General features: G+C 50.9%; 2 protein-coding genes across 2 annotated transcripts; one reads left to right on the top strand and one right to left on the bottom strand.

Annotated features, from left to right (window-relative positions):
* Positions 1-4,236: 4,236 nt before the first annotated feature.
* CST6 (cystatin E/M) lies at positions 4,237-5,669 on the top strand. Its single transcript, XM_081797746.1, has 3 exons — positions 4,237-4,506; positions 5,007-5,132; positions 5,479-5,669. Exons 1-3 carry the CDS (start codon positions 4,267-4,269, stop codon positions 5,563-5,565), a joined length of 453 nt encoding a protein of 150 aa, XP_081653872.1. The 5' UTR covers positions 4,237-4,266; the 3' UTR covers positions 5,566-5,669.
* A 2,346-nt stretch (positions 5,670-8,015) lies between these two features.
* CATSPER1 (cation channel sperm associated 1) lies at positions 8,016-17,126 on the bottom strand. The gene is made up of 13 exons (XM_081798547.1): positions 16,596-17,126; positions 16,308-16,536; positions 15,066-15,278; positions 13,732-13,845; positions 13,415-13,565; positions 13,033-13,124; positions 12,770-12,913; positions 12,541-12,604; positions 12,289-12,361; positions 12,085-12,145; positions 10,588-10,663; positions 8,396-8,510; positions 8,016-8,234 (listed from the first exon to the last, which is right to left on the bottom strand). The coding sequence occupies exons 1-13, from the start codon at positions 17,124-17,126 to the stop codon at positions 8,208-8,210; spliced, it is 1,890 nt and encodes a 629-aa protein (XP_081654673.1). The 3' UTR covers positions 8,016-8,207.
* Between the last annotated feature and the right edge of the window lie 8,772 nt (positions 17,127-25,898).

Genomic DNA, 25,898 nt, shown 5'->3' with positions numbered 1-25,898 from the left:
AGAGTTTCAGTCTGTTTCTGATGCTTTCCTGGATGGGTCCAGGGTCACCTCAGAGTCCCCTCAGCCTTGACCCTTTGTGTTGTGATGCTGTCACGTGGGCCTGGGCTGCTTAGGCAGGAGCTTGGCGGGCCATGGCCTTCCCCTACCTCAGTCCTGATACTGCCAGACTGTTGCTGATACTCTTTAGGTAATGGAGACTCCCTCCTCCACGACACCCTTCCTGTGGCTCCTGCCTGTGCTGGTTGTCAGGTTTTGCCTCTCGTGGTTCTGGCACTGGGATCCACCCAGCAGAAGACTGTGGGATGCGCTGCCTGTTTCTTCCTCCCTGTGGGCTCTTCCCTGTGCCGCCCACAGACTGAAGGAGCTGGAGTCTGCTTTCTCATCTCTCGCCCGGGGCTCAGGCAGTGTCTGTGACACGTTAGTAGGTTGAAACCCTTTATCTGGGCCCTTTATTGCATCCCACACAAGTTCCTGGTTCACTCCTAGAGCAGCAGGAGACAAAGGGCATCTAGAATGTACCATGTGACAGTGTGGCTTCAGAGATCCAGCCCCAACTTAGCCTGCAGGACAAAAGGGACCAAGGCCCAGAATGTTGGAGAAAGCAGACCCAAGTGGGGACTCGTGGGAGGTTATTTAAATGTCAGCCCAAGGGGCGCCTGGGTGGCACAGTGGGTTAAGCATCTGACTCTTGGTTTTAGCTCAGGTTGTGATCTCGGGGTCGTGAGATCGAGCCTCGTGAGATCGAGCCCCACATCGCTCCCCATGTCACACCCTGCACTTTGTACAGAGTCTGCTTAAGACTGTTTCTCCCTCTCTCTCTGCCCCATCCCCAAAAGTAAATAAATCTTAAAAAAAAAAAAAAAAAGTCAGCCTCCAAACTGCTCAACAGGCTGTGCCTGGCCAGGGGACGTGGAAGTCAGCAAATACTGACCAGTGTTCCTTCCCTGCTGTACCCAGCCAGAACTTGACCCCTTCAGCCAGTCTAATCATGAGTGCTTGGATCTGGCCCAGAGCTTGGAGTGAACCCAACTCCCGTGCTCTGGGGTCCCAAAGGGATCCCGCTGACCCTGGAAGAAAGTAAGGAGAAACTACGGGACAGACCCAAGCTCAAGACACGCCTTCCCACTCTGCCCCAGTAGCAGACCCGATGGTGTGAAAGGCTGAGAGTCTGTGCTCATGACTATCAACCTCCTTCCTTGTTGCCCCCCTCCCTGCAGGGACCCAGGGCTCTTTCTACTGTCACTCCTGGCCTTGGCTGATAATAGCCTGAAGGAGCCAGCCAGACCTGGTTCTGGTCTCAGTTCCTCCTTGACTTGCTGTGTGACCCGGAGCCACTTGCTCACTGTTCTGAGCCTCATCTCCTCTGCCACCTGGTGCAGGTTTGTAAAGATTCAAGCAGCTAATGAACTAAAGCCCCTGGCACTTAGGAGCACGCCTCCACAGATGGGATTTTTTTTTTTTTTAAAGATTTTACTTATTTATTTGACAGAGAGAGACACAGCGAGAGAGGGAACACAAGCAGGGGGAGTGGGAGAGGGAGAAGCAGGCTTCCCACTGAGCAGGGAGCCCGATGTGGGGCTCGATCCCAGGACCCTGAGATCATGACCTGAGCCGAAGGCAGACACTTATCGGCTGAGCCACCCAGGCGCCCCCACAGATGGGATTTTTAATCACGGTTGGATCCTTGGATCGCAGCTTTCCTTGCCTTAACGTCTCCTTCCTGGGATGTGGTTAGGGAAAAGGGAGCAGAGCCCTGGGGGAGGGAATATCCGTGGCCCAGCTTTAAGTTTTGGAGAAGAGGGTTCTGTGGGCAGCACAAAAGTCCTGAGTAGCCTCATCCCAGGGTGAAGAGGCTGTCGAGGGCCCACACTGGTCAGCAAGACTCTTTCGGCCAGGGGCAAGAGAGGGGTGCCACGGGCAATCTGGATTGGGATGCCCGGGCCACAGTAAAAATGGAGACCGCGCCCCACGGCCAGTAGGGGTGGCCAACCCTGAGCACATACCTGTCCCAGGCCTCCTTCTGGAAGTCAGAGGGGTCCAAGCAGGATGGAGTCCAGGCTGAGGGCGCTTCTTCAGATGAGACCCACAGCCCTGAGAACATCCTCTTGGAGCACCCCTGCCCCCAGGGAGCCTCCCCGTACACAGCCAACCTCATATCCCCATGGAGAGGTCCAGGACTCACCCGCTAGGATGCTGACACGTGGGTGCCACCAGGCTCCACCACTGACACTTTTCCTTTGCCCGCCCCCCCCCCCCCAGTAAAACAGCTTCTGCCAAGCGGTGGTGAGGATAAGCAAGCGTGTGGAGGCCCCGGTGCAAGGCCCGGCACATAGAAGCCGGTAACTGTTGGTTTCCCTTCCCCATCCGTCTTCGCCCACACTAGCTGTGTGACCTTAGACAAGTGACCTGACCTCTCTGATTAACTTCCTTCATCCAAAAAATGAGGTTGAGGCTTACTACCGAAGAGTGCTTATGATAGACCAGTGGGTGAAAGGTCTTTGGAGGTTGTTAGGTTGTGGTCCTCGGCTGCACCAGCGCAAAGGAGTGATGGGTAGGGTAGGGGCGAGTGAGCTGGGGACCCATTGGCCCTTAGTGAATCAGAGACCAGGCCTTGGCTATTTTTCCAGGGAGCTGTTGGCGATAAGCGTGGCCATGGCTGAGCTCCTAAGTAATGGCAGAGCAGGCCTGGGAGAGCCCCTGGGGGGGGGCTGCCTCTCCGTCCTCTGCCCTGCACAGCCGTCCTGAGCCTCTTTACGCCCTCCCGGGTTCTCTGAGGTTGGGTTTCTGCCTGGCCTTGGCCTCCTCATTAAGCCACACTTGAGCCAGCTCTCCCACAAACTGGGGTCTGTCCCTTTAAGGCAGACACCTGAGCCTGCAACTTGTGACTCTTCCTTGGAATCCCAGATTGGTTTTCACAGCTGGGCCGAGGGAGGGGGAGCAGCTGGTCCGGGTCTCCCTGAGAGGAAATCACTGCCCTTCCTGGCCCTGGGGTTCGGAGAGGCCGGGAATTATGCCTGCTTAGAATATTCATCATCAGGAGTTATGCCTGCTTAGAATATTCATCATCCATCATCATAATAGCTACCAACGGTTTGTCAGGTGCTGTAAACCGCTACCTCTTCCAAGCCCCAAGCAAGATCCTTGGAGGCCCTAAGCACTGACAAGACCTCAGGGTCCCAGGGCAAAAAGCCCCACCTCCCCTCTGCAATATGTGATTCAAAGTACAAGCTACACTGAACTCTAAAACCTGAATAAGGAAGTCCACCAAGATTCAGACTCTTCTCGTGGGAGCTACTTCAGTGCTGTCTATTAAACCAGATTTTTCTAAAAAAAAAAAACCTCAGCGCCCTATTTTGTTGCTGCCTCCAGCCTGCACTGAACACCTATGGGTGGCCCAGTCCCAGGCGTTAACGTCAGAATAACCTTAGCAGGTGAGGGTTGTCCCCTTTCCTCAGAGGATGACAGTGAGACCTTGGGAGGCCAAGGGACTTGTCCGAGTCACCAGTCAGTAAATGGCAGAGCCGCTACGAAGCTCCGCCCCACTTCCTGGCCATCCTCGTCCTGTGGGCTCAGTCTGGTTTGAGAGCACAGATTTGAGTCGTCTGCTTGGGCTCAAAAGCCAGTGTCATCATTTACTATTTACTACCTGGTGTCCTTGGGCAAATTTGTTCTCCCCTCTGCTTTTGGTTTCTTCCTCTTTCTTCGCGAAGTGGAAACCTTACTAATTCCCATTTCTGGCTGTGAGGGTCAAACTGCGCCCCGCTCAGCGCACCAGGCTCCTTTCCTACTGTTTGTATAGGACCAGGCCTTCTCCAAGCACTTGACCTGATGAGTCCTCACAGCAACCCATTTTACAGAGAGGGAGACTGAGGCAGTGAGCCATTAAGTAATTCCTCCCAGGTTACACAGCTAGTAAATGGTGGCAGTAGTAACAGCTGGCTAGTAGTTGTTGGGTCTTCCATACCGGTCGGGCCTTCCCTGGCCTGTTTGAATGGTGGGCACTTGCTGGGGACGGTCACTGTCCTTTCCCTCACCGAACCGGGCGTGTCCCCGGAGGGCAGGGCAGCATCGCGGGACACAGGTGTGCTGGGGCCTTCCACCGCCCACTCGGGCAGAAGGGAGGCGGCCTCTCAGCCCTCCCAGGCTCCGCCAGCCCTCCCCGGCGGCGGCCCCGCAGGGGGGGCGCGGGGCGGGCGGGGGCGCCGGGGGGCGGGGCCTGGGGCCGGTAAAAGCGGAGCGCGCGTCGCGCGGCCCCGACTGACAGCCATGGCGCCTCCGAGCCTGTTTCGGGCGCTCGGCCTGGGCCTGCTCGCGCTCTGCCTCCTGCTCCTGCTCCGCGACGCCCGCGCCCGCCCCGGCGAGCGCTTAATCGGAGGCCGCACGAACCTGTCGCCCAGCGACCCGCAGGTGCAGAAGGCGGCGCAGGCGGCGGTGGCCGGCTACAACATGGGCAGCAGCAGCCTGTACTACTTCCGAGACACCAACATCCTCAAGGCGCAGAGCCAGGTGCGGCCGCGCCGGCGGGACAGGGCCAGGGGCAGCGGCGGGCCGGGCGGGGGCAAGGCCGGGGGGGGGGGGTGGCCGGGTTAAGGGGATGCCACAAGAGCGTTCAGGACGTTTCGACACGATGTATTTTTTAAACTGAATTAATGCCAAAAATGTAGTAGGAACAACATATCTAGATTTCAATAGGGTCTAGCCCTGACTTACATACACGGGGACTCGCTAGGCTCACACTAGCCCCTGCCCTGGGGGGTGGACGGGGGAGAGGGGAGGGAGGGAGATAGGGCAGTGGGCTTCAGGGCGTGTGCACACCTGGGTCTCAGCTTCCTGTGTGGCCCAATCCTCTGCCCCTCTCCCAGGGATCCCCACCAGAACTTCCCCATCCAGGGTCGGAATGCCGAGGCGAGGCCCAGGCCCCCGTGCTGAATGTGGAGACAGGTGAGAGGTCTGGGTCAGGGGTAGTCTTCCAACACTCCTGACCCGCTCCTGCCCTCCATCCCCAGCTGGTGGCCGGCATCAAGTACTACCTGACCGTTGAGATGGGGAGCACAGCCTGTCGCAAGAACGTGGCCACTGGAGACCGCGTAGATATCACTACCTGCCCCCTTGCCACCGGAGTGCAGGAGGAGGTAATGGCCCTGCGCCCCACTTCCCAGCACCCAAGGCTAGGTTGTCCAGCCTGAACCCGTCTGGCTGGCCGCGCTGATGTCTGCCTGAACCTGCCCCTGTCTTCTGGATGATTCAGCCCCCAGGCCAGGGTGGGGTGCAGAGAGGAGGAGACTTGGGGCTTCTTCCTCACTGGACTAGGCTAGAAAGATCTGAGATCTAGTCCTGCCCATTTGACTCATTGACCCTTTGGCCCAGCGACTGTTCCTCTCGCACCCCCGAGTGGAGTGTCGCAGGCTGAGGGTGGCGGTTGTGAGGAGTCAGGCCTGGGACCCAGCCTCACCCCTCCTCTCCCTGCTCTCCCTGCAGAAGCTGCGCTGTGACTTCGAGATCCTAGTGGTCCCCTGGGAGAATTCCTCCCAGCTTCTGAAGCATAACTGCGTGACCATACCGTAGACCCCTATGGGCATGGGAGCTGGAGGGAGCAGGCGCTTCGTGGGAAGGCACTTCAGGTCCACGGGCGTATCTGTCACAATAAACTGCTGGCACTGCTTCTCGCATTGGACTCTCCCGAGTGCTCTCCTCCTCCTCCCCCCACTCCCTCCTCCAAGTCCATGCCCACTTGTGGCAGCAGCCCTTCCCCAGGCCAAAGACAGCCCATACCACCCCCAGTTGAGCTTCTGTTGTCTCAGCCCACACAGTGCTGAGGGCGCAAGGTTCAGTCCCCAAATGTGGAGTTCTCCAAATACGTCAGCGTCACAGACACAGACAATCAAACCTCCAAGGACTCTCATTATTCTCGGAGTTAAGGGGCGGGAGACAGACTCACAGGAGAGGGATGATGCCCCAAGACTGAGCAGGGGCAGGCGTCAGGGAATACTCCGAGGGGTGCCGGAGCTCCCAGGACGACCTAGGGAGGCACAGGCTGGGTTCAGCCGGCTGAGCTCCCAACCTGCGGTTCCTATACCCGCCCGCGGGCCCGCGATGCCAGGGCCCCCATAGGCCATAGGGCTGGAACAGTGGCTTTCAAGTACGTGGGCCATAGGCCAGAGGGGGGTCCCCAGTGCTTTGCCCCAGGCAAGACCCCTGGAAGGGGCTGGACAGGAAGCCCAAAGGAGACCAGGGTCAAATCTGCCCACAGGAGGGATGAGAGGGCAGATGTGATGTGACGTCATTTCAAGAAAACAGAACTGCAACTTTTTCTGCACAACTGAATTTGTGGCTGCAAATCATACTCACTATCCACACACACACACACACACACATAGAACTCTGAACACACCACACACATACACTGAAAGCACAGCACACACTTGGATGCTCCCAGATACCATATACATATCCAGAAAATCACACACACAGCCTGGCCACCCAGAAACACACACACTGAAGCAACCCCCTCCACCCCAAACAACCTGGAGATGTATACAGACCTCCACACACACAGCCCTGGAGACCCACACGCCCCACCCAGAGCTGGGCCTCAGATGCACCAACACGCACCCACACCTGCGAGCTGGGACCTACTGAGGAACAGCTCCCGGTCCCAGGCCCAGGCCTCTGCTCTCAGAGGCCCTACTGGGGTAGGGATGGGGGGCGGGGGTGGACACTAGCGAGGCGACTGGCACGAGGAGGTCTGCGGAGCCAAGGGGCTGAGCTGGACAGGAGTGAGGGCTGCAGGGGAAAGTTCAGCCCTGCTTCTGTCCCCACCCGTTAGATGCGGCAGCTCAGGCAGCCCAGGGCCGGGCAGTGTGGCCGTGGCTTGGAAGGGCCCCCGCGGGCCACCCAGCACAAGCCTCCAGCCTGGAGCTGGCACAGGGAAGCGGCAGGAAATGCTTGTTGAATGAACGTGTGAGGTAGTGGGTGAGGCGAGGCCCACAGATACCTGCCAGGTGGCTTCTCCACCCCCGGAATCCGTGCCCTGATCCCAGAAGCCATTTCCTCGGCACAGTCTCTCCCCAGGTCCTGGGCCAGCCTGGGGGTAGGGGGAAGACTGGCACGAGTGTCAGCCCTCTGTCCCCACTCCGGAGTCCTGCTCCTGACCCCCTCCAGCCTCTACTGCACCCTGGCTTCACTCGACCAGAGATGAGGTGGCTGCTGGGGACAGTGGAGCACCCCACTCTGGTCCGGGAGCCCCCAGGTCTCCAGCACCCTGCCTGGACCCAGGCACTTGGGGACCTGGGGCAGAGCCTCACCTCCACCCCCCAGCCGTGGGGACAGGGGCTCTGGGCATTTTGCCCAGGTTCAGGCTGAAAGTAGGGGAACTCACCTAAGCCTTAGGCCAGGGAGGGTGGGGAGTGACCATTAGGCTCATTCCCTGCTTTCCTCTAACAGAGGCTCATCCATTCCCCCCACCAACACACCCCCACTCCCACACCCCCACTCATGTTCCCTGCACCCTCACCAACAGCCTGAGGCCAGGAGGACTTGAGCAGCCTCCATCCTACTTCCCCTCACTGAGGTTCTTTAGCCTGACCCCAAGCAGGGCAGGGTACGGCAATGACCTCTGACTTCTGGGTGCATGCTATCCCCATCGAGTTGGCATTCTCGTACTGGATTCCGAGGGTCTTGGTAGGTCCAAGTTCCGGGCTGTGAGCCCCTATTTCTGGAGCCTACTGGCCCTCTAGGCCCTGACAACTAGGGGCTGTTCTAGTTGGTTCTTTTTCTCCCAACTCCTGGGCCAGATGGACCTTCCTCCCGAAAGCAAGGTGACTGCCCACTCACCCCTCCAGCCCTGAGCCTGGCCGCCTTTCTGAGTCACCGCTCTGGCCGCTGCCGATGCACTGCGGGCCCGAGCTGGAATGCGGGCCCTGGAGAGGACCAGGAAGAGCACCTCTCACACACAACACTCCCTCTGTCTCTCTCTCACACACACACACCAGCAGTGCACACACGTGCGCGTGCACAGTTCCCCTGCCCTGTGCCTCGGCTTAGCCAGGGAGGACACAGAGCCATTTGGGGTTTTAAAACTCTGTTAGGGCCCAGTCCTGCAGGCCCGATGATCATTCCAGTAGATCGGGGGACTTGTCTTGACCCACAGCAGTGGACAGCTTGCCAGAGGCTGCAATCCGCATCCCGTGTCTCTCTGCATCCAGGGGTCACTTCCTGAAGTCCTCTTCTCCAGCCTGTGGGGGTGGGATGGGCGGATGACCGAGCCAGTGCCGGCCTCTGCCTTCCCCCACGCCCATGAGACTGTTCGGGGCCCTCTGGGCACAAGCCTCCCATGCCTGGCCTTCTGGGGTCTTCCCACTCTGGCCCCTCTCTCCTCTGGTCCTGCCTGGCGCACCTCAAACGCAGCGTCCACAATCTCATCAAGAACGGACGCCTGGGAGCGGAATTTCTGTTGATGATGCTCCACGCTGGCCACCAGCTGCAGGAAGTGGAAAAGGAGTTCCCGCTGCCTTGGGGGGAGAGGGGGGGAAGGGGTAAGCCTGAGCTGACCTGCCCGGCAGGGTCATCCAGGCTGCCAGAGCAACTCCCACAGCTCTTCTCACCGGCCTCCCGCCAGCCCCCCATTACAGTTTTTCTGAGTGGGGCCTTTCATGCCATATCTCCTTTCCACAAATAAAAAGCCCCCATTTGTGCCAGTGCCCGAGAGGGTTCTAACTGCTGTTTACCCTCCCAGTTATCCATCCCTCCATCCTTCTGTCCACCCCTCTGGTGGCCCCTCCAACTACCCCATACCTCTCTGTGCACCCACTCACCCACTTACCCATTCATCCGCCCACCAATCTAGCCCTTCACTCACTCATCTGACCACCCTTATCCCTCCATCTACCTGCTCTTCCCTGGACCCCCCCACCCACCCCTTCACCATGTTGTGCAGTCAGCCATCCACCTAACCGCCCCCCCCAACCATTCACCCAGCCCACTACCCATCTGTTAACTCCCTCATCACCTGCCCGTTTTATAAATCCATCCATCAAGTGACACTAAAATCAATGAACACTGCCAGGGGCTCCGAGGACACAGATGTTAACAAGAAACAGTCCTTGCCCTTAGGAAGCTTCGCCTGTTGCAAAGTGTTTACGCTTGCGAGAAGAGTAAACCAGAGTGCTGAGGGCCCAGTCCTGGGGATCAGAAAAGACTTCCAGAGCAAGTGTCATTGAGCCGAGTTGGAAAGACACGAGAAGCTTTGCCAGGCTTGGGCAAGGTTCCTGGTCCGCTACTCCAGAAGAGCTGGAGTGTACTGGGGGCCAGGACAGACCTCAGGGAAGGAGGCCGTAGAGAGTGGGTGAATTGGAGATGTAAAGTCTGATGAGGAAGGAAAAGCCCAAACTGCTTTTAACAAAGACCACTCTCTAAATAAATAAAAAGAATAAAAGAAAGGAAAGATTAAAATAAACAACAACAAAAACAACAACAAACAAAAACAAAGGGCACTCATAGTGGAGGTGGACCAATGGGGAAGAGTCTGGAGGCCCAGATACCCCCATAGAAAGTGTTACCGAGGTGCCAAGGGCCCACTAGGCCAGTGGCCAAGTTGCTGGAACAGGGGTGGGGTGGGACGGGAGGGCCAGGACGTGAAGCGAGCAGGATTGGAACTCAGCTCTCCCAAATCTTGGTCACTTGAGTCTGCCATTGGCAGCCAGAGAACATTCCAGGCAGAGAAAACAGTGTGGACAAAGGCCCTGAGGTGGAGAAGTATGTGCTATGCTTGGGAAACAGTGCGGGGACAGCAAGAAAGTAGCCAAGGAAATGAGGGAGGTTGGCAAAGGCTGGGTCACAGAGGGCCTTTGGGGCTTGAACTTGGATGGCGGGTGAGGAGGGGCTGGAGGCTGCCAGTAGTCGGACTGCCCTGTCTGCTGGTTTGGAGCCAGTCTGGATGAGGTGCAGCGGGGCCCAGCTTTCAGAGGGAAGGCTCTCTGAGGAGCCAGGCCTGAGAACCAGGAAGCAGGAAGTCTGTGCCAAGGTCCCCCAGCCATGAGCACAGCCACAAGTCCCCAGCTGTCCTGCCCCAGCTGGCCAATCGCTTCGACGGGAATGGGATGTTGACCATCTGCCTCCCAAGCCTTTACCCAAGCTGTTCCTTGATCCTCACTCTTCACCCCTCCACCTAGCCTAAGTCCAGCACCCTCATGGCCCAGCATAGGTCATTGGCAATTGGGCTCTCATGGGCATGGGCTAGTCTGTGTCCTGAAGAACTCGCAGGGCCTGACCCAGAGCAAGGGTCAGGGATGCTTCCTGAGTAAACAGATGAGCAGACTCCCTGCTGCCCTGCCTTTGCCCTCAGCCTCAGAGGGGCTCTCATGGCCCAGTAAGCACTGCTGGTGGGACTCTCCTGGTGGTGCAAGCTGGCTCAGGGGGAGCAGAAGCCACTCATGGTCTCCACGTCCCACCCATAGGCTCTACATGGGCCTTGGCGCCCCACCCCCTTCCAGAGAGGTGGGCAATGTCCCTTGCCCTGTCAGCCCATGGGCCAGACCCCAGACCCCTCCCCTTAGACTCGGGGCCTCCCCTCCCTTTGCATCGCCTTACTTCTCAGTCATAGTCCCAAATTTTTTCTCGATGAGCTGCTTCTGTTTGGTGTGTTCACTCACCACCTCTTCAGGGTCTGAATGTAAAAAAGGGGGCAGTAAAAAAGATGCCCAGATTGAGAGGAGGTCGAAGACACCCCATGTGTCATGGAGGTAATTCAGAGGGGCTAAGAGAGTTTTTGCCCATGATGCCCCCAAAGAGATGGCTTCTCTGGGCGTGGTGTGTGTATCAGATTTGTTTGTTTGTTTGTCTTTCCCTCTGGTAAAAATCCCCCAGTTTTCCCGAGGAACCACTCCTGTCCCTTTTGGGTCCACCTTGTCTAGCAGGGGGCTGACCCCACCGCCCACCTCCAAAGACATGTGACTCAGGCCTGGCTAATCAGAACAGCCTATTCTTTTGGCTATTGTGATTGGTTCCAAAATAGGTGATCAAAGCAAAGAAGACACATATCCGGGACTTTGCTATAACTACAGGAAGAAGAGGAAGTCTCTGCTTGGCATGATAGGAACGGCTAACCTGTGAGGATTTCCCACCGCAAGGGAAGAGCCACCCTAAGCACAAAACCATGCGGAGGACACAGAGCAGAGAGATGGAAAGAGACCAAATCTTGACCAGTATTCAAGTCCTGGATCTAGCCATTCCTGAAAACCACACATTCCTGAAAGCCCTCAATTTGCTAAGTAATTTCTGCCAATTAATTCCTCTTTTTGCTTCAGCTTTTTTGCACTGTCTTTCCCTGATCGAAGGGGCAGGTGAGGGACCTGGTGACCCTTTGGGACCCTTAGTCCTCTAGTGTTGATGAGCCTAAGAGTGGGATCCTTAGAGCTCAGATTATCTAAAGTTCTGAAGATCTTTAAGCAGGAAGCAAACCAACTGTCTCAAAATCAATTCATTCAGAAAGTCAAGTTTATAAAAATGAACATGTCCAGGAAACTTGATTTTTAATGACTCTCAATCCACTTTGAGTGACTCTGGACAAGTATGTGCAATACCTTGACGAAACCCTCCAAGGCAGTCGAAACCATCCCATGTAAAACCAAGTGCTCTAACCTTTGTAAGTTATTAGAAGAAATGAGCATTTGGTGAATCATAATTTGGCTAATTGGTCATTTCACAAACGGGGCTTTCAGGAATTGACGATCAGTTTAATTGCTTTTCAGATTATCTTAGAGTTCTTCGGACCAAAGTTCTTTTTTTTTTTTTAAGATTTTATTTATTTATTTGACAGAGATAGAGAGAGAGCGCACAAGTAGGCAGAGAGGCAGGCAGAGGGAGAGGGAGAAGCAGGCTCTCCGCTGAGCAGGGAGTCTGACGCGGGGCTTGATCCCAGGACCCTGGGATCATGACCTGAGCCGAAGGCAGCCGCTTAACCAACTGAGCCACCCAGGCGCCCTGGACCAAAGTTCTAAGCTCTGAAAGTCCTCCTGAGTCTCAGATTCTCAAACCCTGCCACTGGACCTGGAATTGTGTGTCCAACTGCGGAAGGAGGGCCAGTACCTGATTTGCTGAGTTCGGTCAGTGGGTCATCCAGTAGCTTCTCATGGATCCGGGCGGCCCTCTGAGAAGAAGAGGCTTTTGTCCCGCCCGAGTCCCCTCCCTGTCTGCCCTTTCCTGGAGCACCCTCCTCCCTTCCCCCCAAGCCTCTGCGCCCACCCCTTCATGGTTCCCTCCCAGGTCCGCCCGCCCCACCCCACTCAGTACCTCCTGCTTTACTTTCTCCAGGCCCTTGAGCAGAGCCATCTGGAAGTTATCCACCAGGACAGCAATCACCAGGCTGGGGATGGTGGGGGTGGATAGTGGGGTACTCTCCAGGAGGAGGCTGTAGGAGAGGCCCTGCACCCTCCTCTGGGTTCATTGTGGCATGACCAAGGGGAGAGGGCTGGGGAGGGGTGCCCCAAGATTAGGTGGGGGTGGCGGTGAAGCTGGAGAGCCAAGTAGGGATGGGGTCCTCACTTGAGGAAGATGAAGTATTGGATGATGATGTAAATCATGAGAATGGGGATGATGTACCAGGCGCCTAGGAGAGAGGGTGTCGTTTGAGCTGGGAGTTCCTTGCCCATCCTCGCCACACCCCTGCCAGCAAGGATCAGATGCCCCACTTTGCAGATGGGGTAACTGAGCCCTCGGGGTCTGCCCACCCAGCCAAGCCCCTGCCTTCCACCCCGCCTGGGTCCTGTCCTACCCTGGGCCCGGCTGTCCAGGTAGATGAGGGACCAGTCATCCAGGGTGAGCATGGTGAAGAGGGTGAAGATGGTGGAGAGGATGCTCTGGAAGCGCTTGGGGTCAGAATGACGGAACAGAGCCCGGAGCACCACAGAGAAGAGGACTGGCTGTTCAGGGCCAAACCAGGCTCGCAGAGTCCCATTCTCCAACCCCGCTCTGGCCACTACAAACCCGCCCATCACAGCACCTCAGGCAGACCCCAGCCCCCACAGCACAGGATACAGAGGCAGGTAAACATGAGGATGAGGATGGCGGTGATGGACGGCAAGGACCGCGCCAGAGTCCCGGTCACTTCCTGGAGGCTGGTCAAGAAGCTGTGGGCAGAAGTTGAGAGGCTGAGTCAGCAGGGGTGGGGATCTGTGTCCAGCAGCCAGAACTGACACCACCGACAGGGGGTCACTGCTTTGCTAGAGGTTTGGGAGAGTTCAGCCCTCTCTGGAAAATGATTGATCCTAGCAGATGGCAGGAGGCTAATCAGAAGTGGGCTGGAGTCCACAGCCTCTTCGTCCCCCATCCCTTGAACAGGTCACAGCAGATTCCCTGGGAGCCCAGGGCCGTGTACCCCTTCCTACAGGGTGGGGTGGGCAGCCGCGGCCCAGCTGACCTGAGCCTCCGGAGGACCCGGATGGCCCTCAGGGCCCGCAAACTCTTGAAAACCTTGAAGATCCGGAAGACGCTTTGGTGGTAGACGAAGGAGGAGGAGTTGTACTGTAAGAGCATGAAGTCCAGCATAGCCATGATCATGATGAAGAAGTCTGAGGGCACAGGGGGCTGGGAGTCACGGGCTCCTGCCCAGGTGCCTCATCACCCAGACCTGCGGTCCCCCCAACACCAGCACTCCCTGCCAGTGCCCCTTTTTGTCCCCAGCCTCCGCTAGCAGTCCAGTGGCTACCCCCCCCCCACACACCCATCCCCACCCACCCAGATTGTTCCAGGAGTCAGAAAAATACTTTAAGCCCAGAGCAGTGATCTTGAGCGCAGCTTCCACCACGTAGATGCAGAGGAAAATGGAGTCCAAGGCCATGAAGAACCACTCTGCAGGGACACCAGGGGCTCACTCACGGTCCTCGGCAGCAACCCTGGCCCATCTCTCCTTCCCTCTGGACCTCACACACAGTCCCAGTTAGGGAGGACCTGGTTCTGCCCTAAGGGCTGTGTGTCTTAACTGCTCTGTGCCTCAGTTTTCTTGTCCATAAAACAGGGATAATACTGTCACTTGGCCTGACCTCCTGACCTCAGGGAGCTTCTAGCAGCTTCTGCCTAACTGTCAATCTTACCATCTAGAAGCTCGGGGCAGAACTGCTGGAACAGAAAAACATTTGAGGAAGACGGGCCGGCACGGAATCAGAAAGTGCCTCAGCCTCATTGTCATGCTAAAAACCCTCTCTGAATATTCATCCCAAGCCCTACTAGAAGGAGCCTGCTTTCCCTAGTGAGGAGGTCACACTTTAGAAATTAATCCCCTGGATCTCCTTATTTCTACAAATAAAGATGACCTTGTGAGACAGCTCCACCTGGGGTAGTCTGTATAGAACTCACCAAGCAGCAGACCCACTTTGGTCTGGGAACAGTACCAGCTGGCCTGAGAGCGTTTTCATGAACATTGGCTTCACTTAATACAGAATAAGAATGCGGCCAATCTTATGCTCTGCTTCGTTTATTTACGCGGTGGCAGGCCTTTCTGTCACTCTGCTGCCAAGGGTCTCAGGGGCCGCCTTCCCCGGTTTTCCACTCTCACCCCTCCAGTCTCCTGGCCCTTCTAGGCGACCAGGGTTCCCTCTCGCTGCCCCACATTAGGGTCGATGCGCCACCTGGTGGCGATATTACAAACAGCACATTCTCCAGTTTAGCAGGCTCTTGTGTGTCTGGCTGGCTGGTTGACCTCAGCAAGATCTCTGAGCCTCATCTTTAACACTGGTCAATGTTGTCTACCTCCCAGGGGTAAGGATGAAATGAACTAAGTTACATAAGCCACCCGGCACTGGATCAGGCCCACAAGAGGGCTAGAACAAGATCTATGGCTTTCTCCATGTGAAAGTGGCTCCTCAGGGGCGCCTGGGTGGCTCAGTCAGCTGAGCGGCTGCCTTTGGCTCAGGTCGCGATCCTAGGGTCCTGGGATTGAGTCCCGCATCGAGGTCCCCGCTCTGTGGGGAGCCTGCTTCTCCCTTTCTCTCTGCCTCTGCCTCCTCTCTGTTTCTCATGAATAAAGCACTTTTTTTTTTTTTAAGAAAAGAAAGGGGCTCCCCAGCTCTTACCACCCCGGATCTCAACTTCAGCGAAGGTCTGTGCCACAAGCATGGTAGTGTTGAGGCAGACAACGAGGAAGATGAAGGCTTCAAAGGGCAGGGACTGAGTCAGGTTCCTAAGCATTCTCCGGAGGCCCTTAATGAGGTAGCTTAATTTTTCCCACAACCTATAGAAGAGGTCCACAGTGTGCAGCCTCTTGTGGGCCCGCTGAGCTCTGGTGGCTGTAAGGGGAACAGAGAGTCAAGTCTGTGTGGAAGGTAGCATGGGGATCCCAGGCATCCTCCCAGACTAAGTTGGGGTTCATCTTCATGCCTGCCTGCTTGCCTACCATTCACTCACTGAAGTGCCTCTATGCTATCTTGTGCTGATCCTGGGGCTACCCTGGATCCTGGGGCTACTGGACTCCTGCTGCCCCTTCCATGGCAGACGCCAACTTGTTTGGGATTTGTGGTCTGCTCAAGTGCATCTTGCGGGCTCATGATTCTATACCTCCAGGCCTTTCTTTACCCACGTGGCGACTTACGCATGGAAAACCCCATTTTCCACACTACCCCATCCTCTTGGTGAACTCTCCCTCTCCCTCTGAGATTCTGCTGAAACATCACCCCCGTTTGGCTGCCTTCCCTACTCCCATCCAGTTAGGTACCTATCCCTCTCTGCCTGTTTGTGAGACTGTTACTCTGTTTACTGAACCACTTGGGGCCAAGCTTGGGGGATTGTGCTTTAATAGCCAAGGTCCCTCCCTGCCCTTAAACAAGGCCCTCTTTCAGACACTGGATGTCTGTCAAGATGCTCACAGTTTAGTGGGGGAAATGTGGACAAATACAATCTACAGTGGTAATTGTCCTGATATGGAGGATAGGCCACCATCACTGGGTGGTCTAGGATTGGTTGTTTAAGTGACCACCCCCCAGTCTTGGAGCCCCTCCAGGGCAGGATTTGTTTTCTCTGTGCTTCCAGGGTCCAGGCGGGCCAGGGACCCATATTAGACAAGAAGAAATGTTTGAGAAGTGAATGCATATAGGCACAGCAGTGACTGGATGAACAAACTACCAATGGCCTGAAGAGGTACATCATTTAAGGAATAGAAGATTGGATGGTGAGCAGTCAGGTGAGTGAATAGCCAATGGAATATGCATGCAGCTAAGAGTCATGCCTCATGATCTGTGGAAGGTCAGTGCAGGGCCCAAGTCAGGCCTGGAATCTGGGCCAGGCTGTGTGAGTTGGGGGTGGGGGTAAGAGAGACTCACTTTTGCGCTTCTGAAATTGCTCATCTTCTTCTGCCCAGCTTTCCGAGGAAGTTTTAGAGGAGGAATCCTGAGGATGGACTTTGCTGGACCCCTGGGATGCATGTGAGCGCACTGCACTGTGGGAACGAGTCAAGCTAAAGGCTGAGCGCTGTGCCTGTACCGTGCTAGGTTGGAGGGCTACTGAATCAGAAAAGGAAGAGCCAAAGGAGGCTCTGGCCACACTATGAGACTTGTGTGGGCCAAAGACTTGGGAGCTATCATGATGGTACTCCCTGTAGCGGTGATCACCATGGAGATAATCATAACGATGCACACTATGGTGGTGCTCGCCGTGGTGGTGCTCCCTGTGATGGTGCTCACTATGGTGGCCATGGTGGTGCTCGCCATGGTGGCCATGGTGGCCATGGTGGCCACGGTGGTGTTCACTGTGGTTCCTGTAGTCGTCATAGAAATGAGGTATCGAGCGATCATGGTAGGCGTCCACATAGGAATGGTGGGAAGAGGGCTCTCCATGATGAAGAGGCCCTCTGTGGTGGTGGGCTTCATGATGATGGTGCCTACCATGGTGATGGGCCTCACTGTGATGGTGAGGGCCACCATACGTGTCGGAATCTTTATGGTAGTAAGGCTCACCTTGGTGATGGAGCCCACTGTGGTGGGAAACCTCAGCACCATGGTGGTGAGACCCACCATGGTGGTGGGGTTCCCTATGGTGGTGAGACCCACCATGGTAGTAGGGCTCACTGTGGTGGTGGGACCCCCTGTGGTGATAGGGCTCACCGTGGTGGTGGGGCCTACCATGATGTCTTCTGCTACCATGGTGGTACTCACCATCAAAGGGGCCCTCACCAAGAGAATGATGGGAGAAGATAGTGCTATGAGAAGGAGCCAGGGCAAGGGATGTCAGATGGTGGGCTCTACCATGTTGGTGGGCCTCACCACGGTGATGGGAGTGGTGGGAGTGATGGGAGTGGGGGGAATGGTGGGAGGGGGCATTGTCATGAAAGTCTTGGAATTCATCAAGGTGGTGAGATCCACCATGATGGTGGGACTCACCGTGATGATGGGATGTTCCATGATGGTGGGACCTGCCATGATGGTGGGACTCACTGTGATGATGGGATGTTCCATGATGGTGGGACCTGCCATGATGGTGGGACTCACCGTGATGGTGGGATATGTCATGATGGTGGGACTCACCATGGTGCTGGGACACACCGTGGTGATGGTACCCATGATGGCGCTGGACTCCGCTGTGGCCTGGCCTGTGATGTGGGGTTGGTGAGCCAGGGTGAGATGACACATCCAAATCATTGGTGTCTGCCTCATTTTGAGCTGTTTCAGCCAATGAGGATTGATCCATGACTATGCTGGTAACACTGGAATGAGGAGATCTCAAGATGTGGGCCCAACAGGCTCCTCCCTGAATTGTCCTTCCAACCGATGGCACTGGCACTTCTAGGAAAGCCTGAGTCTTCTCATGGAATTCTCCCTTTATGATGTCACCAGCAGACCCCTTCTCAGGTCTAATTCCCAAATGCCTCCTTCTGGGGTGTAGTTCAGAATCAAGGATCATTGTGTCTAACCTCTTCATTGTAAAATGAGGAAACTGAAGTCAAGAAAAGGGAAGGGCTTATTTCCCAAGGGTCAGCTGGGAAGATGGCAGAGTAGGAGGACCCTAAGCTCACTTCATCCCACAGATACAACTAGATAACACATCAGTGTAAATAACCCAGAAAACAATATGAAGACTGGCAGAACAAACTCACAACTAAAGGTAGAGAAGAGGCCACATCAAAGAAGGTAGGGAGGATCAAGACATGGTTTGGGAGCAGAACAGACCATAGCTGTCCACAGTGGGAAGGGAGCCAGTGGTGTAGAGAAGGGTGAAAAAGAGACTCTCACATTAGGGAGCCCATGAATGGTGAGGATGAATCCCCAAGCATTTGCCTATGAAAGCAAGAGGGGCCAAATTTCCTGAGTTCTTACAACCAGCCAGACTTAGAGCCTGGGATTTTAAAAATCAGCATTCTCTGCTCTGGGAGGGCCTGGAGGGCATTAGGAAGTAGAGTCCCTGTACTTAAAGAGACAGCACAGCTCTGCAGATATAGAAGTCTGAAAAATGCCAGGGGCAGATGGGAGGAAGAGTCATTTGCTAATCTCAGAGCATGACCAGGAGAGACAGGAATCATGGGGAGACCCCTCCAGGAACAAAGAAGCTAGCAGGTGCCATTTCCCTCTCCCCCTCCTCAGCATAAAAAACAGAAACCTGCAGGAACCAGTGCAGCCAACACTCACTACTTACTACCTAACTTGCTTATGCCAAGCCCCACCCTTTCATGCTTTAGCAGATCTGCCCTTCCCAGCCACACTGGTCTCAATCACACTCCTGCATGCCCTCTCCTCCAGGAGACCAGCGCAAACCCAACCAACACCTCATCTCCCTACCTGCGCATTTTGTGGGACCTCAGGTCTGGTGGCAGCAGGGGCAGGTCTCATTTCGCAAGCAGACCATGGTACACCTTGCTAAAATGTGCCCCACCCCTGCTGGGGACCAAACACTGCCCACAATAGGCAAAGAGAGCCTCTGCAGACAATGGGACTGAAGGAAAAAGAGGCCAGGACTCAATGGCAGAGCACACACAACACACAACACACATAGGAGATACTCCCTGAATTTCCAAGCCCTGGGGACTGGGGACACTGCACGGTGGGGCACTACAGGACGTGTTCTTCATAAGGCTATTACTGTTAAGAGTAAGAGTAAGAGAAGTGGCTGACTTTCCTAACATACAGAAACAGACACAGAGAGCTAGACAAAATGAGGAGACAGAGAAATATGTCCCGAATGAAAAAGCAGGACCAAACCACAGCAAGAGACCTAAGCGAAATGGATATAAGTAATATGCCTGATAGAGAATTTAAAGTAATGATCATAGGGGTGCCTGTGTGGCTCAGTTAGGTGTCTGACTCTTGATCTCGGCTCAGGCCTCAATCTCAGGGTTGTGAGTTCAAGCCCCACACTGGGCTCCACACACACAAAAAAAACCACACACACAAAATAAGGTAATGATCATAAAGATACTTACTGGACTTGAGAAAAGAGTGAAAAGCATCAGTGAGACCCTAACACAGAGATAAAAAAAAAAAGAACCAGTAAGAGATCAAGAACACAATAAATGAAATTAAAAATACACTTGATGGAATAAATGCAGGCTAGATGAAGTAGAGGAATGAACTGATGACCTAGAAGACAGCGTAAAGGAAATTTACCAAGCTTAGCAAAGGAAAGAAAATTATGCAAATTGAGAATAACCTTAGAGAATTCAGTGACTCCAGCATTTCCTTTATAGGGATCTCATAAGAAGAAGAGAGAAAAAAAGGGGTAGAAAGTTTATTTGAAGGAATAATAGCTGTCAATTTCCCTAATCTGGGGAAGGAAACAGCTATCCAGATCCAGGAGGCATCATAGAAATCCCCCCCGTCCCCAATTCAACCAAGGAGGTCCATACCAAGGCACAAAGTAATTAAAATGGTAAAAGTAGTGATAAAGAAAAAAAATGTAAAAGAAGCAAGAGAAAAAGACAGTTAACATACAAGGGAAACCTCATCAGGCTATCAGTGGATGTTTCAACAGAAACTTTTCAGGCCAGAAGAAAGTGGCATTATATCTTTAAAGTGCTGAAAGGGAAAAATCTGCAGCCAAGAATATCCAGCAAGGCTATCAATCAGAATAGAAGGAGAGATAAAGAGTTTCTCAGACAAACAAAAACTAAAGGAATTCATGACAGCTAAACCAGCCCTACAAGAAATATTAAGGGGGACTTTTTGAGTGGAAAGGAAAGACCATAAGTGAGCAAGAAAAGTAAAAACACAAACAGCAAAAATAAGTATTTCTAAAAAATTAGTCAAAGGATTCAGTAAATAAAAAGGGGGAAGGTGTAAAATATGACACCATATACCTAAAATGTGGTGGGTAGAAGAGCAAAGGATGGGTTCAAACTTAAGTGACCATGAACTTAATATGGACTGCTATGTACAGAAGATGTTATATGCTGAATGATAACCACAAATCAAAACCCAGTAATAGATATGCAAAGAATAAAGAGAAAGGAATCCAAGTATATCATTAAAGAAAGCCAACAAACCATGAAAGAGAGCAAGAGAAGAAAGGATCAGAGAAAATCTATAGAAATAACCATAAAACAAGTAACAAAATAGCAATAAATATGGGCCTATCAATAATTACTTTGAATATAAGTGGATTAAACACTCCAATCAAAAGACATAGGGTGACAGAGTGGATAAAAAACAAGACCCAGGGGCGCCTGGGTGGCTCAGTCGTTAAGTGTCTGCCTTCGGCTCAGGTCATGATCCCAGGGTCCTGGGATCGAGCCCCGCATCAGGCTCCCTGCTCCACGGGAAGCCTGCTTCTCCCTCTCCCACTCCCCCTGCTTGTGTTCCCTCTCTCGCTGTGTCTCTCTCTGTCAAATAATAAATAAATTTTAAAAATCTTAAAAAAAAAAAAGACCCATCTATGTGCAGCCTACAAGAGACTCATTTCAGACCGAAAGACACTTGCAGATTGAAAGCGACGGGATGGAGGAGTGCCTGGCTGGCTCAGTCGGAAGAGCATGCGACTCTTGATCTTGGAGTTGTGAATATGAGCCTCACTTACTTAAAAATAAAATCTTTAAGGGTGCCTGGGTGGCTCAGTTGGTTAAGCATCCGACTCTTGCTCTCAGCTCAGGTCTTGATCTCAGGGTCATGAGTTCAAGCCCTGCACTGGGCTCCATGCTGGGCCTGGAACCTACTTAAAAAAAAAAAAAATTAAAAAGGCGCTTGCGTGGCACAGTCAGTTAAGCATCCGATTCTTGGTTTCAGATTAGGTCCTGGTCTCCGGGTCGTGGAATCAAGCCCTGCGTCAGGCTCCATGCTCAGCCTGGAGTCTGCTTGGGATTCTCTTACTCCTCTCCTTCTGCCTCTCCACCCCACACGTGACTTGCATGTGCACTCTCTCTCTCTCCAAAACAAATGAATCTTTTTTTTTTTTAAAGAATGATGTTGGCTGTGGGATTTTTTTTAATTAAAATAAAAAAAAATCTTTAAAAATAAAAGAACAAAAGTGAGGGGGTGGAGAAACATTTATCATGTAAATGGATATCAACAGAAAACTGGGGTAGCAATACTTATATTGGACAAAATGACTTTAAAATAAAGACTGACAAGAGACAAAGAAGGACATTATATTAAAAGGGACAACCCATGGGGCGACTGGGTGGCTCAGTCAGTTAAGCGGCTGCCTTCAGCTTGGGTCATGATCCCAGAGTCCTGGGATCGAGCTCCACGTTGGGCTCCCTGCTCAGTGGAGAGCCTGCTTCTCCCTCTCCCTCTGCCTGCCTCTCTGCCTACTTGTGCTCTCTCTCTCTCTCTCTGTCAAATAAATAAATAAAATCTTAAAAAAAAAAAAAGGGACAATCCAACAAGAGGATATAACAATTGCAAATGTTTGTGCGCCCAACATGGGAGCACCTAAATACATAAAACAGTTAATAACAAACATAAAGGAAATAATAGATAGTAATACAATAATGGTAGGGGACCATAACACCATACTTATATCGATGGGCAGATCATTCAAACAGAAAATCAACAAGGAAAGAGTGGCTTTGAATGACACGCTGGACCAGATGGACTTAATAGCCACATTCAGAACATTTCTTCCTAAAACAGCAGAATACACATTCTTTTCAAGTGCACATGGAACATTTTCCAGAATAGATCACATATTAGGCCACAAAACAAGTCTCAACAAATCCAAAAAGTTGAAGTCATATCATGCATCTTTGCTGACCACAACAGTGTGAAGCTAGAAATCAATGATAAGAAAAAATCTGGAAAAATTACAAATACATGGAGGTTAAATAACATGCTACTAAACAATGAATGTATCAACCAAGAAATCAAAAAGGAAATAAAAAATTACATGGAAGAGTGCCTGATTGGTTCAGTTGGAAGAGTATGGGACTCTTGATCTTGGAGTCGTGAATTTCAAGCCACACTTTGGGTGTAGAGATTACTAAAAAAATAAAAATAAATAAATAAATGAAAGAAAAAAAAGAAACTTAATAAAATTATGTCAAAACAAATGAAAATGAAAACACAATGGTCTAAATCTTTAGGATGTGGCAAAAGTGATTGTAAGAGGGAAGTTTATAGCACCACAGGCCTACTTCAAGAAGCAAGAAAAACCTCAAATAAACAACCCAACCTTATATCTAAAGGCGTTAGAAAAAGAACAGACAAAACCCAAACCCAGCAAAAGGAAGAAAATAATAAATGATATTGAAACTAAAAAAACCAAAAACAATAGAATAGCTCAATGAAACCAGAAACTGGTTTTTTGAAAAGATCAACAAAATTGATAAACCTCTAGCCAGATTCATTAAAGAGAGAGAGAGGACCCAAATAAACAAAATCACTAATGGAAGAGGAGATATAGCAACCAACACTACAGAAATACAATTATAACTGAGTATTAGGAAAACCTATATGCCAACAAATGGGACAACTGAGAAGAAATGGATAAACTCCTAGAAACATATAACCTCCCAAAACTGAATCAGGAAGAAATAGAAAATTGGAACAGAGCGATTACCAGGAATGAAATTGAATCAGTAATCAAAAAACTCCCAACAAACAAAAGTCCAAGACCAGATGGCTTCATAGGTGAATTCTACCAAACATTTAAAGAAGAGTTAATACCTATTCTTCTCAAATTATTCCAAAAAGTAGAAAAGGAAGGAAAATTTCCAAATTCATTCTATCAGGTATCACCCTGATACCAAAAGCAGATAAAGACATCACCAAAAAAAAAAAAAAAAAAAAAAGAACCACAGGCCAATATCTCTGATGAGTATAGATGCAAATATCCTCAACACAATATTAGTAAACTAAATCCAACAATATATTTTAAAAACTATACACAGCAATCAAGTGGGATTTATTCCCAGGATGCAAGAGTGATTCAATTCAATATTTGCAAAACAATCGATGTGACATGTCACATCAATAAGAGAAAGGATCTAAAACCATATGATCATTTCAATAGATGCAGAAAAAGCATTTGACAAGCACAACATCCACTTATGATAAAAACCTTCTGCAAAGTAGGTCTAGAGGGAACATACTTCAACATAATAAAGGCCTTATATGAAAAACCCACAGCCAACATCATACTCAATGGTGAAAAACTGAGAACTTTTCCTCTAAGGTCTGGAACAAGACAAGGATGCCCACTCTCACCATTTTTATTCAACATAGTCCTAGAAGTCCTAGCCACAGCAATCAGACAACAAAAAGAAATGAAAGGCATCCAAGTAGGTAAAGGAAGAAGTAATACTCTCACCGTTTGCAGATGACATGATAATACATATAGAAAACCCCAAAGACTCCACCAAAAAATTACTAGAACTGATAGATGAGTTCAGTAAAGTCACAGGTTACAAAATCAATGTACAGAAATCTGTTGCGTTCCTATACACTCATAATGAAGCAGCAGAAAGGGAAATCAAGAAAACAATCCCATTTACAATTGCACTGAAAACAATAAAATATCTAGACATAAGCTTAACCAAAGAGGTGAAAGACCTGTACTCTGAAAACTATAAAATGCTGATGAAAGAAATTCAAGATGATTCAAAGAAATGGAAAGACATTCCATGCTCATGGGTTAGAAGAATAAATATTGTTAAAATGTCTATACTACCTACAGCAATCTACAGATTTAATGCAATCCCTATCAAAATGTCAACAGTATTTTTCACAGAACTAGAACAAATGATCCTAATATTTGTATGGAACCACAAAAGACCCCAAATAGCCAAAGCAATCTTGAGAATGAAAAACAAAACTGAAGGTATCACATTCCACATTTCAAGTTATATTACAAAGCAGTAGTAATTAAAACTATTAAAACTATGGTAGTGGCATAAACATGGATATAGATAAATAGAATAGAATAAAAAACCCAGAAATAAACTCACAGTTATATGGTCAATTAATCTTTGACCAAGGAGGAATGAATATACAATGGGAAAAAGACAGTCTTTTCAATGAATGGTGTTGGGAAAAGTGGACGACAACATGCAAAAGAATGAGACCGGACCACTTTCTTTCACCATACGTAAAAATAAACTCAAAATGAATTAAAGATCTAAATGTGAGACCTGAAACCATAAAATCCTTGAAGAGAGCACAGTCAGTAATTTCTCTGACATCGGCCATAACAATATTTTTCTCGATATGTCTCCTGAAGCATGGGGAAATAAATAAAAGTAAAAATAAACTATTGGGACTACATCAGAATAAAAATTTCTGGGGGCGCCTGGGTGGCTCAGTTGGTTAAGCGACTGCATTGGCTCAGGTCATGATCCTGGAGTCCCAGGATCGAGTCCTGCATCGGGCTCACCGCTCAGTGGGAAGTCTGCTTCTCCCTCTCCCACTCCCCCCTCTTGTGCTCTCTCTCTCTCTCTCTCATTCTCTCTCTCAAATAAATAAATAAAATCTTAAAAAAAAAGAATAAAAATTTCTGCGTAGCAAAGGAAACAAACAACAAAATTAAAAAGCAACCCACTGAAGGGGAGAAGATGTTTGCAAATTACATCTGATAAAGGGTTAGTATCCATAATATATAAAGAACTGTTACAACTCAACACCCAAAAAACAAATAATCCAATTAAAAAATGGGCAGAAGACACAGACATTTCTCCAAAGAAGACATACAGATGGCCAACAGACAGATGAAATGATGCTCAACATCACTCATCATCAGGGAAATGCAAATCAAAGCCTTACACCTGTCAGAATAAAATAAAATAAAAAATATAAAATATAAAAAATAACAGGTGTTGGTAGGGATGTGGAGAAAACAGAACCCTCTTGCACTGTTGGTGGGAATGCAAACTGGTGCAGCCACTGTGGAAAACAGTATGGAGGTTCCTCAAGAAATTAAAAATAGAACTAGCCTAAGACCCAGTAATTACATGACTGGATATTTACTCCCCAAATACAAAAACACTAATTCAAAAGGATATATGTCGCATTGTTTATTGCACCATTATTTACAATATTTACAATAGCCAAACTGTGGAAGCAGCCCAAGTGTCTACTCATAGACAAATGGATAAAGAATATGTGGTATATATAAAATGGAATATTATATGGTATATATAATAGAATATTATTCATTCATAAGAATGAAATCTTGCCATTTGCAACAACATGGATAGAGCTAGAGAGTATAATGCTAAGTGAAATAAGTCCTTCAGAGAAAGACAAATACCATACGATCTCACTCATCTGTGGAATTAAAGAAAGAAAACAAATGAGCAAAGGAAAAAAAAGAGAGACAAACCAAGAAACAGACTTTTTTTTTTTTAAGATTTTATTTATTTATTTGAGAGAGAGAGAGCACCTGAGAGGGGGGAGGGTCAGAGGGAGAAGCAGACTCCCTGCTGAGCAGGGAGCCCCAATGCGGGACTCAATCCCAGGACTCCAGGATCATGACCCGCTTAACTGACTGAGCCACCC

Source organism: Leptonychotes weddellii, chromosome 11 (assembly GCF_054177405.1).
Source record: "Leptonychotes weddellii isolate Sample4059 chromosome 11, ASM5417740v2, whole genome shotgun sequence".
NCBI classification, from domain to species: domain Eukaryota; kingdom Metazoa; phylum Chordata; class Mammalia; order Carnivora; family Phocidae; genus Leptonychotes; species Leptonychotes weddellii.
The sequence above is the reverse complement of the archived record's forward strand: the minus strand, read 5'-3'. Positions and strand labels throughout refer to the sequence as shown.

Bases quoted from the DNA above. Each gene is read 5' to 3' on its own strand.
- CST6 (XM_081797746.1), top strand. From the start codon at position 4,267: ATGGCGCCTCCGAGCCTGTTTCGGGCGCTCGGCCTGGGCCTGCTCGCG. The intron at 4,507-5,006 runs GTGCGGCCGCGC...CTCCATCCCCAG, and splicing joins TCCTCAAGGCGCAGAGCCAG to CTGGTGGCCGGCATCAAGTA. The intron at 5,133-5,478 runs GTAATGGCCCTG...CTCTCCCTGCAG, and splicing joins CCACCGGAGTGCAGGAGGAG to AAGCTGCGCTGTGACTTCGA.
- CATSPER1 (XM_081798547.1), bottom strand. From the start codon at position 17,126: ATGGTAGCAGAAGACATCATGGTAGGCCCCACCACCACGGTGAGCCCT. The intron at 13,846-15,065 runs GTAAGAGCTGGG...GTGTCCCTGCAG, and splicing joins TGAAGTTGAGATCCGGGGTG to AGTGGTTCTTCATGGCCTTG. The intron at 12,605-12,769 runs GTAGGACAGGAC...CCTCTCTCCTAG, and splicing joins CCTGGACAGCCGGGCCCAGG to GCGCCTGGTACATCATCCCC.